Raw genomic sequence first — 12,920 nt, forward strand, 5'->3', positions numbered from 1 at the left:
AATCGGATAAGAATTAGAGAAATGTGTATAACATGTTGCCAAATATACAGGCTTGGTAATATAACAATTAGATCTTAATGGACAGAAATTATTCTAACGTTCAAATATATTTGACCATAAATATACTGCAACTGAGAAATTGATATACCAGGTAAGCAGGAAAACTTCTGTTGAGCATTGATCCATTTAAATGAGGTCAGGCTTAAGTGAACCCAGACAGGTATGCAAATTTTTAAAAGATTCTAATGAAAAAATTTGATTAGTGTATAACTTATTGTGCCGGACAAAATGACCAAAGCACAAAAACTTAGTTAATGAACCAGGAAAAGACGTTATCCCTGTCTATTTCTTAATCTATGCTTTGAAGTAAAGTATTAAAATCAATCTCAAACCGTATATAACCCATGACCTTCTGCATTCAAAGCACTGCTACCAAGAGGAAACTGAGGCTTAGTGGTTTATTATTTTTTTTATCATTGCAAGCTTAAGATTCTTGTACAGTTTGTGGGTCTTATTTGCAGAACGTGTTTCATTTCCAAAAAAATATAGACAAATAATTCTTCAATTTTTTTATTGATAAATTTCATTTTTTGTTTGTACAAAGGACATGAACATTTACCAATTCAATAAGCAACACTAATAGTTGTAGCACTAATACATTTAACTGTACACTAATATATACAAAACTGTACACTGTACACATATCACTAGTACAATTATAAAACGCACTTATAGAGTACTGATCATACCTCCTATGAACACTATGTACAAAATGATATGATATGTATATTATACACAGCGAGACATAAACAATGTTTCCATAATATACAAATATTAACAAAGTAACTTTTCATAAAAACTTTTAAAACTTTAACATTAACAAAGCTGTTTTGTATTTCCTCCAATCTGAAAAAAGATAAACTTCTATTTGCTCCTAAGGGTTAGTCTATTATAATGGGTGTGGGAGGATAGGAAAGGACTTTCAGAACACCCCAAAAACAAAACACTTTAATGGAGTCATTTTGCTTACATCAAACGGTCAAATAACCATTACTAACTACCCCAAGTTCAAAATAAAACGTCCTTTTCTACCCTCTCAGATTCTTTAAATGGAATAGCCCTAAATGTCTCATAGATATGGTAATTGTAAAATTTCATAGAGATGACCATTAACCCATGTCTAAAAATAAAATGTCCCTTCCTACCCTCCCAGATTCATTTTTATTAATGGAATAGCCCTAAATGACTTATAGAAATGATAATTGTAAAATTTCCTAGAAATGACCCACAAGTCCAAAAATGAAATATCCCTACCTACCCTCAATGTCCATTTCAATGGAATAGCACTTACCAGTTATAGTTATACTTTAAAAGAGTAAATTCATTATCTTCCATCATTTTAATTCATTTCTTTTTTTCTGAACAATCAGTTAAAATTGTCAGTCCTATGTTTAATTTAAAGAGCACACATTTATCAAGACCATAACACAACAAACTTTCATATATAAACCATTGATAAAATCATAACATGATACATACCTGTCCAACACAAAAGAAGTAGCATTGCTCAAAATTTAGCTTTAGCAATCATTGAACTTTATTTCATGATTATACCCATAAGAATATAAATATACAGTATCCTTGTAATCCCTTTGAAAAGTGTTACCTTAGTGAATTTGAGATGTACAACAAAACCTGACCCATAGGTCATTTAATAAATTTCTAAATTGGAATAAAATATCATTTTTCTTACAAAGGTGGTTTAATTGATGAACAAATTAGTACTTTTTATTTTTGATTTAAAACAGCATGATTAAACATTTAGATTTATCAGAATATAAAAAGGATAATTGTTTGCTTACATAACTATATCATGTACGTTACCTTAAAACAGGTATGACTGCATGATTTTAAGTAAAAAAAAATACTAGATTGATTTGCAAGACATTTTAATGCATTGCTACTTAAAAAGGTCAGTTACATATATCACTGTCAACATTGTCAGTGGTGACCATCCAGTAAGCTTTTTTTCAAAAACATCCATACATAGTACTTTTTCTGTTTTTTTCACAGAAAAAATATGTGCAGCCCAGGTAGAATTATTTAGAAAAGAAACAGGTGTAGAGGCAAAAAATTTAAAAACTGAACCTTATAGCATTTCATACCAGTTTCTGTGTTGGTATATTTTTAGTAAATAGATGTAAAACTCAAATATATGATATGATCCTATAAATTCAAACTTATCTTTTTTCCAATGAAAACTACTTCATAACGATATATTGCACAAAGGAAATTTAAAAATGTAATACATTGTAAGGCTATAATAATAATAATAAACAGTTTTAATTTTGATCTAATTGTACTAAAAATTGATGGACATGCAAACAATTCATTATGTCTTTTATACTGTTCCTAGTACAAAAATCACTTGCTTTTTGAATGGAAAAGATTGATTTTTGAATATCAAAAATGTCAACTAAAAAACCTTTTTAACAGCAGGAAGGGGGTGAAAATCTGGTACCAGAATTAAAACATGTTTGAATTTTCAGAATGCTCTGTATTACTTAATTATTTGTCAGAATGCTTTAAATTAGGTGATATCTGCTAACAAAAATACATTCATCAGTTTACAGAAATACCAATAAGACTGCTAAATTTATGTTTTTGTAAATTTTTCACTATAATACAAATGTAAATTCAAGATTGAAACATTTAAAGCCCATGCAAACAGAATATCCAAATGAGGTGGATTTTAAAAAAAAAATATCAATATTTTGAATATTATGTTTTACCATCTTGTTTCATTTCAAAGCAGACGATCTTGAATATTCAAGTAATGTAGTGAGCACTTAAGTATCATATTCCATATAGATTCCTCTAATAAATAAATTTTTCATATGTTTTTTCTGTTTTGCTAAAACCCAAAACAAAGTGTACTTGATTTGAAACTGAAGATAAACAAAAAAATTTTTACTAACAAAACAGCAGACTGATAAAAAAAATAAATAAAATAACTAATTGAGTGTTCCCCGACAAGCTGCATCTCCACAAAGACATGGAATTTTTTCGTCCTCCAAAGGAAATTTATAATCGTAGGTAATTTCTTCATTAACGTCAATCTCACGTTTGGAATATATCACAATTTTCTTCTGGTTATCTACATTAATAATTTTGGCATAACAGTTTGGCTGAAAGAAAGAAAACAAATAATTATAATAATAATTTAGATTTACAGTTTACTTTTTTCTATGAAAGATATTGAAACGGATACATAAGATACATAAAACCAGGTTTAATCCACCATTTTCTACATTGGGAAATGCCTGAACCAAGTCAGGAATATGACAGTTATTTTCCTTTCGTTTGATGTGTTTGACTTTTAGATTTTGCCATTTTATAAAGGACTTTCAGTTTTGAATTTCCCTTGGAGTTCGCTATTTCTGTTATTTTACTTTTTATTCAACTACCTTGCATTCTTGGTAAATAAAATGTGGATCTTGTTGCATAAAAAATCTAAAAACAAAATTTTTTTTTTTCCAAATATACCAAATTTTTAGACCTCTGTTTAAGAGAAAAAGTTCAACATTTTTCATTTCAATGCTTTTATTAATCAAAGGTCTTCCGTCCTACTGCAAAAACTGAAAAATCACTGAAAGGATCTTCGGTTGGTCCATTGTTATCTGTCACAAATGATTGATTGATTGTTGATGTTTAATGCCACTTTCACCACACTTGGCTCCACCAGGGCAGCCAGTTTTTATTGGCAGAGGAAGCTGGAGTGCAAGGAGAGAACCACTTACCTTAGGCAACAAATCTGGCAATGCTACTCCGTTTAGATCAAACAAACATACTTTGCCATGAGGATACATATGTGTCACAAATGATCATGGACTAACTTTATAAAAGAACTTCAACATGTTCAAATTGTTTAGTAATTGATTTATTATCAAACTTCATATTGGATCCATTATCATATTTGAGTAATGACATCACATGCTAAGCAGAATCATACTTTTAAAGATCACAAAATACCATTTATGGTTTTGAAAACCAGGTTTTCATGAGATTTTGTACTGCCAAAATATTTAGCAATTAGTTATATACCTTGCCTTGTTTGTACAGACAACTACCTTGCTTTGTATTCTATTTTCTGATTCACTTCTATAAGCACCAGGCCTTGTGGTCATAAACATTTTGAGTATAATTGATGTAATGAGACTCTCATGAGACAAAATACTGGATTTGGTGCTTCCAGCACAAATTTTGTACTAAGAGTACTGAGTTAAATTTCATGACTGAGTGACCAGGTTTGGCATTTAGTTTTACCTATAACACTTGGGTACTGTTTTGTATACATGTATATGTAACAGTAAGTAAGGTACGATAAATCTATTAAAATACTTACATTACAACTATGATTAATAAACCTGGCCAGATTTCCACACTTCGTTGCATCAATAATTGTATCACTATCCACCCTGAATAGATAACTACTGCCGATTCCTGATTTCTCATATTTCTTCTCCCGCATGTCAGCCACGGACTGACGAATACCGGCACCTACATACTCGATAACCATCTCATCTGCTGCAATAGGTTCTAATGCAAACAGTCCCCACGCATGGATACCACTGCGAGCAAATTTCATGTTCTTCTTTCTAAACTGTTGACAGGAAAATTTACATAGCATTACAAAATATATATGACTATAAAAGTGGAAGGATTAAGCAAACAAAACTAAAATTGAGAAAAAACACAATTTCAATGACAAAGAATAAATTCTGATTAAACAGGAAACACCATTGATGAAGAATTAAGACCAAGGCACTTAGGAATTTATGCTCAAGGAATATGATATGGGCCTGTAGTCCAGTGTTATAATATAGCACCGATTTGTTTCTTGTTGTCTAAGTTTTGCATTAGCAATTCATTATATTTAAAATTATTTCATATGCATTAATTTACCAAGTTAATTGTTAACTGTACCAATTTTCATTAAATCGCAGCATTGTTTCTCTTTGAACAACCATTTGTTTTAAAAAAGTGAATTCATTATTCTAATCTTAGAACTAAAATTAACAAACCATCCAACATGTGTCCAATAATAAAACTATTATGAACAATATTAGTTATTGTGTTTAATATTTGTACGAAGAAATTAGTCCTCAATGTGTGTGAAGTCCAATATTACCAGTTTATGGATATACCATGATTTTAAAGGTAATCTTACGACAATTATAGCAGATTAGTCATATTGATTGTTGCTATTTTTCTTCATTTTCTTTTTTTTTTTATGTGTGAAAATTTTCCATCTCAAGCTGCTAGATTGAACTGGAATTTCTCAGTCAAGTGAGAATGAAATGACGTCATAAGCAAACATCATTGAAGTTGCTTAAGAAAATAGCAATAAACAGATTATCAACAGATTATTTCAAACATGAGGAACTTTCTCCTTTTCAAAATCATAGATAATCTATAAACACAATATCTGCCTCCATAACTTACTTTAAGTTGATTGAATTTGAGAAGATCTCCTATATCCAGATCAGCAAACGTGGTCTGTAACCTTCGGTTTTCATGTCGAGCTTCTCTGGAGGTTGAGTATGCTGTCACTTTCTTGTCCTAGAAAAACATGTTAAATAATATATACAAATCTTCATATTCAGAAGAAAAGCCTACCAGTATATACAAATGTTAAAAACAAAAAAAATATCAATCAGAGGCAACTAAGAGACTGAATCCCTCACTTGGTAAAACTATCTCATTTTGATATTTATTTTCACCTTTCTGATTCCTAAGGTCCTTTTTGGTTTTATCAGCTCTTTGTATTAGGATTTGGATTTTCAAAAAATTAGCCTGAGCATCATTGAAAAGAAAAGACATCTATTGTAGAAAATTGCATCTATAGCAGTAAAATTGGTAGAAGCAAAATCAATAAAAAACATATTATTAAGTACCATGAAATCAACACTTTTAGTGACGTTTTTTGTTTGTGAGAATTACACATGATGCAACGGAATATGTTTCACCAAAAAATTTAACTTTTGTTTCAAATTTTGATAGCATTTATATATATACATGATATATAATATTTGCATGCAGCATTTCCCGAAATCTTAAAACTAATCTTACATTTTTGTCAATTTTTCATTATAATAAATGCATGCAGAAATTTCTTAACTTACAGTATAAGAATGACAAATGTTTGAATACTAACCTGAGTTTTATTTGTCTCCTCTAATGCACAAAATGCTGCCTGATGAACTTTGCCCATCTTATCTTCCCTGGATAATTTGTAGAAGCCCTCCGTTCTCGCACAACCTGTAATACAACATATGAAACCATGTCTAAATTTTATACTTTTTAGCTACTGGGATGGTAGTTAGAATAGAGAGCATTGATTTGTTTTAAATAATTGTTTAGATTCTAAATTTATGGAGAAAACAAATTAAGAGAAGTGAGAAAAATTGTTTGTTTCCATTGAAAATTAGGGTGGGGGATAAATACAACTTCTTGTTTCTGTATATTATTGAAATTGAGGTCAAGGTCTAATGAACACTGTACGATAGACATTAACACCTTTCTCAACTATTCTATACGCCAAATATAGTTGAGCCATTTCTTCAAGTGTCTGAGAAATGGACCTAACATTGAACACTTCAAATTTAACACTATTCCCAAGTCATCCATGGGGGTGTCATAAGAATTAACAATCGGTTGAAAGGTCATTGATAAAATGTTATATTTAAAAAAAACATTTATTTATTTCTCCTAAAATTTAACACTGATCCATGATATGAGATCAATGTCATGTGAACCCTGTCTGACACTTAGATGAACCCTGTCTGACAGATATTTAGATCTGTAAATGATTGCACATTTTTTTTTTTTTTGAATAATTGTTGATTCTATATTTATGGCGAAAAAAATAGAATATCTATGTGGTATAATCTCCATTTACCACATAGATATTCTATTACTCATAATAAGTTAGAACATTACATGTAAAAATAAAAGAAGAATGTGTCCGAGGACACAAATGCCCCTGATCAAGCTTGCTTATTATATATGAAAATCCTTTTTGAGAGCATTTGATGTCACTGCTAGTTTTTAAAGAAACATAGTGTTCTATTCTTATGTCTTAGCATTGTGTATGAGTTTCATAAAATTTGCATGAGGCAAACTTAAGGTAGAGCGTGGAAACAAAAAAATTTGCAATTTTCCTAGTAACAGAGGGGCATAACGGTAAGTGACTCACTACACAAATTCAAGCTCTGTCTGCGAGTATTGGTTTTTAGAACTTTGTACAAGTTTCATAAAACTTGAATGAGGTCAAAGACAACGGAAAACTTCCATATATGCCAGATGGAAACTTTAAAACATGAGGCATCTGTATACAAAATATGAAGTATTCAGGTCTACCATTTCTTAAATATAAAGCTTTATACAAATAGTTACACCTTTGCTGGTGGATAGGCAAACCTTTGTGTTGCAGGCAAGACAAAATTAAAGTAATTCCATACCAAATCTTAGTTTATCGTAGTGAGAGAAGGATATTAAAAGGTATAAAGTTATTTACAATTGATAATACCACAAGTGTAAGGAAAGTATAAACGAAACCTGTCCAAATAGAAATACTTTTGTTTTGTTTGGACTAAGACAGTTCAAAACAGAGCTAGAGTTGAAAAAAGTTTTATTTGGATTAAGACGCAGGTGTTTGTTTTACACAGGTAAAGGTCAAGTTACAGTGAATGTGCTATGTCACAGATTTTGGTAAATTTTTGCATACAACTTTGGCTTGTTGAACTAAAACTGAAAATTGAAAAAATAATTCCTTTATCCTTTTTATTCTCAAAAATTTATGTATCAACAACAAATTCTTTTTTATGTAAAATCTGTGGATTGGAATTTTTTTTAAGACAAATTTAACAACGTTTTTCATGTTTTTGTTTTTTGGACAATTTATGTGCTTTCTAAACAAATGTTCACATATTTTTAAAAGATTTCAATCAGTAATATTTCAGAGAATATAAGAGATAAATGCATTTATTTTTTTCGATTTTCAGTTACAGTTCATGAGCCAAAGTTTACTATTCCTTGGCCTTCAATTACTATAATATTCTTAATGTCATGATACAAGAGTTCAGTAAACAGAGATTCCTTTCTACGCAAGGTTAGTACAGACAGGTTATATTGTTATGACTAATATGACTAATACAATGTCTTACCAACAAAACCTTTTTAGAAATTGACCATCTCTAAACATCTAAACATAATTTGTAGTCACTGATTCATGACAATGAGACCACAGACACCTGATGAATGACAGAATAAAACATCAAAACATAAGGAGCACTAACTAAAACTGCAACAGTTTTTGCATATGATATGAAGGCCCTTTCTTTTGGATTTACTTTTTTCCCTACTTAACAATCCTGGTTGTTTAACAAATTTAATGGATTTTTTTAATGTGTTTACCTAGCCTACTATTTAGTTTTAGATTGAGTCTGTTTCCATTAAAGCATTCCCTTTTTCTAAAAAAAAATTGTATCCTCACATTATAGTGAGCTTAAAAATCTTGCAAGAAAAATACTTTGTAAGTCATAAATATTTCCAAGGCACAACTTGTGTAAGTTCAGTTTATATCATATCATTTGTTGTGAAAAGAACCACTGGTCTTTAAGCATGTAACTGTAGCAGCATTTTACATCTTTCATCAAATTATAAACATACAAATAAAACTATTAAAAATACATGGTAAAACATCACAATGAATAAACAATTAATACAAATAAAACTAATATACATGGTGAAGCATCAATAAATACAATGGATAAACAATAGATAATATATTGCTTCGCGGAGCGCAGCTGGATACAACCTCAGAGGTCCAACCCTGAACAGTTGGGGCAAAAATGGACACAATATTCGCGCTTGATACAGGTCTGAATTTGGATTGAAATTAAATATTTGACACATAACAGGTTTCTGACACAGAATAACTGTTGTCAAAGAACTTAGAATTGGTTATATGATTTGAATTTATATTTTTTTTCAATACCCTATGCTGTTGTGAATTGCCCCCCCCCAAAAAAAAATAAAAATTGTTTTACCCCCTCCCCCTTTTTTTTGCAAAAAAAAATATTTGAAGAAATTTTCTTTTTAATTTCTGAAATCTGAAATGAGAAAAAATTGTCCCCCCTCACAATTTCTTTATTACCCCCCCCCCCCCCCCCTTTTTCAAAAAAAAAATTCTTTTCCTCAAGATATGGTCTTAATCTCAATTCAAATTTCCAATGGAGTTTGCAACCATAATTACCCATTTAAATACATCATAAAAGTCTTAAAATAGAAAATGACATACATAATCATGGCTAAAATTAATATTTCTTAATCAGCATTTTTAAATAGTAACTTCTAAAAATAAATTGACAGCTAATCACCTCAAGACAATACAACATTTATTTATACATAATTCAAAAGCAGTGTAAGGAAGGTAATCAAAACATAACATTGTACTTTTTTTAATTGTCCATTAACCAGGAAACCCTTGTTTTTCCCCCTTTTTTGCCCCTAATTCCTAAACGGTTTGAGCCATAACCCCCCAAAGCTAATCCTAACCATCCCTTTGTGGTATGGAAACTTGTGGTATAATTTCAGAGAGATCCATACACCTTTCCAGAAGTTATTGTCTGGAAACTAGAAAAATGCTTATTTGGACCCCCTAATTCCTTAACTGCTAGGACTATAACCCCCAAAATCAATCCCAACCTTCCTTTTGTGGTTATTAACCTTGTGTTAAAATTTCATAGATTTCTATTTACATTTACTAAAGTTATTATCCGGAAACCAAATGTCTTCGGACGACGCTGACGTGATACCAATATACGACCGCAAAATTTTTTGCGGTTGTATAAAAACTAAATGTGTCGGAACGACACGAATGACCCAGTCTCAAAAAGTTAAAAAATCTGCATTTTCAACAACACATGTGGACACAAACATGCATTGATAGTATCCAGCTCTCAAGACCAATACTAGTTTGATGAAAAATTTCCTTGATCAATGAGTAGTTAAATTTCAAACTATCAGCAAAGATGAAGTGGATGTACTGCAGATCTAACAAGATGTGTTGAAACGACATGAAAATCAGCATAGCAGAACGAAACATAAACCTGATCTGTAACTCATCATGGCAGACTCACATATCAAAAATCAGAACAAAATCTGAAGGCGTATAGAAAAAAAGTCATTATAACTGTGATTTTCAAAGTCCAAAACCCAAAATTTCGGCAAAAATCAGCAGAGCGGAACGAAACTTAAACTTGATCTGTAACACACAATGGGAAACTCACATACCAAAAATTAGCCCAATATCTGAAGGCGTTAAGAAAAAGTCAGGTTAACTGTGATTTTCAACAATTTATCAAAGTCCAAAGCTTGTAATTTCGCCAAAATTAGCAGAGAGGAATGAAACTTAAACCTGATCTGTAACTTATCATGGTTAACTCACATACCAAAGCAGCCCAATTTCTGAAGCGTTTAGAAAAAAATTGCGTATAATGGTTTGTTGTGGAATGACAGAATGACGGAATAACAGAATGACGGTATGAAGGACTGACGGACAAGGGTAAAACTATATGGCCCCGACAACTTTGTGGCGGGGCCATAATAATATTTTCAATTATATCATGTTATATAAATAATACAAATAAATCTGATTGGAAATAAAATTAGATTGCTTCCAATCTAGCATGACATACAAACATCCAGTTGTTCATAAATAGTAAATGTTTGAGGAAAAATTAATACTGTATATTGAGAAATTTTATCTATGTTTTTATTTATTATGTTAATTGCAATGGATATGGCTTCATAAAAATAATAAACTGTTGACACAGAGATAAGCATAAAATTCAGAAAAAGACAATCCGATGGACAGCAACATTGCTTATTAATTAAAAATTGCTGGACCATGATCTTGTGGGCAAGGCCTAGAAATGGTCGACAAACTGAGATGTACTGATAGTAATGCAACTTAATACAAAATATCATTGATCTGTCACAAGCAGTTCTTATTAACTGGCTTAAACAGAAAACTTAACATTGAAAATTGCTAATTAATTCAAAGTCACTGGACCATGACCTAGGGGCAAGGCCTCAAAATAGTGGTCAAACTGATATGTACAGATAGTAATGCAACTTCATACAAAATATCAATGATCAATCACAAGTAGATCCTATCAAACTAACTTAAACAGAAAACTTAACTTCGAAAATTGCTTATTAATTCAAAGCCACTGGACCATGTCCTAGGGGTCAGGGCCTCAAAATAGTGGTCAAACTGATATGTACTGATAGAAATGCAACTTCATATTAAATATCAATGATCTATCACAAGTAGTTCTATCAAACTAACTTAAGCAAAAAACTTAACAATTGTTGAAGCCACTGCCGCAGCCGTTGCTGGAAAAAGTAACTCCTTCGTCTAGCTGATGAGACGAAAACTATCTAAAATTTTGAAAGAATAATTTGTTTGCAGACATTTGTAAATTAACTATTATAAGCTCAGCAGAGCAATAAAATATTGGTCGGCTTCAATATTCCCAAAGACGCATTTTAAAACCAAGTTATACATCTGTTTGCCACTTAGTATCTGAGATATGAACTAAGATGTAAAACGTAGCTGAAAGCAATATAGAATAGAATACTACAAATTCAAAATGTTTGAGTGCATTTATTATAGATGACTTTCACATTTGTGCCTTTTCCTGCAATGCTTTTTATGCCCCCCGCAACTAAAAGTTGGGGGCATATTGTTTTACCCCTGTCCATCCCTCTGTCCATCCTTCCGTCCGTCCCATTATGGGTATATAGTTTTTCCGCATAACTCCTCCTACAGTTTGAATCGTAGGAAGTTTTCACTTTGCTGTCTGTTTGTACATATATTGAAGGTGTGCATGTGGTCAGGGTTTTGATTTTTATTCATATTGGCTCTTTTGGGAGATAGTTGAAATTTGTCATTTTTTGGAGGATTTACTTGCATAAGAGGAGCGTTTCCAGATAACTCCTCCTACAGTTTGAATGCTAGGAAGTGTTCACTTTGCTGGCTGTTTGTACATATCATGCATATATTGAAAGTGTGCATGTGGTCAGGGTTTTGATTTTTATTAATATTTGCTCTTTTGGGAGATAGTTGAACTTTGTCATTTTTGGGGTATAAGCCATTAAATGTTATAGTTATTTTAAAATAACACTTTGCATCAGGGGGGGCATCAATAATACAATAATATCTCAAAGAAAGTCCTACATTGACTTTGTTATAATACAGTTACTTCAGAGTGGAGTGTGGGGGCATCATTGTCTAGTTTTTTATTACAATACAGTAAGAGTAGATTGTTCAACTACATCATTTACATCCATTGACCTATATAGCTAGAGTCAACCAGAATAACTCATTCATAAAAAAGAACTCAAAGTAAGTCTATTGAGAATAAACAAAATTTGAGATGATTTATAATAATTTCAGGAAAACCTGCATACAAATAATGATACAACAAAGCTTGAATAAAACTTGATCAATGTCAATGAAGCATAAAATATAAGATCAGAATGAGTCTTGTGTTGTTGGAGGCTGATATGTTGCCAAATATGCAACCTCACATGAACTTATTTGGTATTGAGATCTGATTGATTGATTTATGCTTGTGCAATGTCCAGTGGCATATATTTCGTGTATATGCAAGTTGAGAATCTAATAAAAATAGATAGGTACAATGTTGGTTCTGCTAAGTGGTAAACCATGGATGAGGGAGGGGAAATTGGACTGCCACTGGAAAACAAGTTGCTGCAAAGGTTATAACTTGCAGAAGGCTTCGTATTCTCTCTACAAGTGGCATTGGATCCCCATTCTGAATGGA

At 31.3% G+C, this 12,920-nt stretch overlaps 1 protein-coding gene across 1 annotated transcript in view; it reads right to left on the bottom strand.

The window, feature by feature from the left end:
* Window positions 1–554: 554 nt before the first annotated feature.
* The window catches only part of LOC127711388 (histone-lysine N-methyltransferase SETD1-like), a 38,819-nt gene continuing 26,453 nt past the window's right edge, over window positions 555–12,920 (bottom strand). Inside the window, 4 exon segments of the mRNA XM_052217424.1 lie at window positions 555–3,188; window positions 4,406–4,663; window positions 5,506–5,622; window positions 6,218–6,321. Of these exon segments, the coding sequence (XP_052073384.1) occupies window positions 3,015–3,188; window positions 4,406–4,663; window positions 5,506–5,622; window positions 6,218–6,321 (653 nt within the window). The 3' untranslated portion in view covers window positions 555–3,014.

This window comes from Mytilus californianus, unplaced genomic scaffold, assembly GCF_021869535.1.
Source record: "Mytilus californianus isolate M0D057914Y unplaced genomic scaffold, xbMytCali1.0.p SCAF_8, whole genome shotgun sequence".
NCBI classification, from domain to species: domain Eukaryota; kingdom Metazoa; phylum Mollusca; class Bivalvia; order Mytilida; family Mytilidae; genus Mytilus; species Mytilus californianus.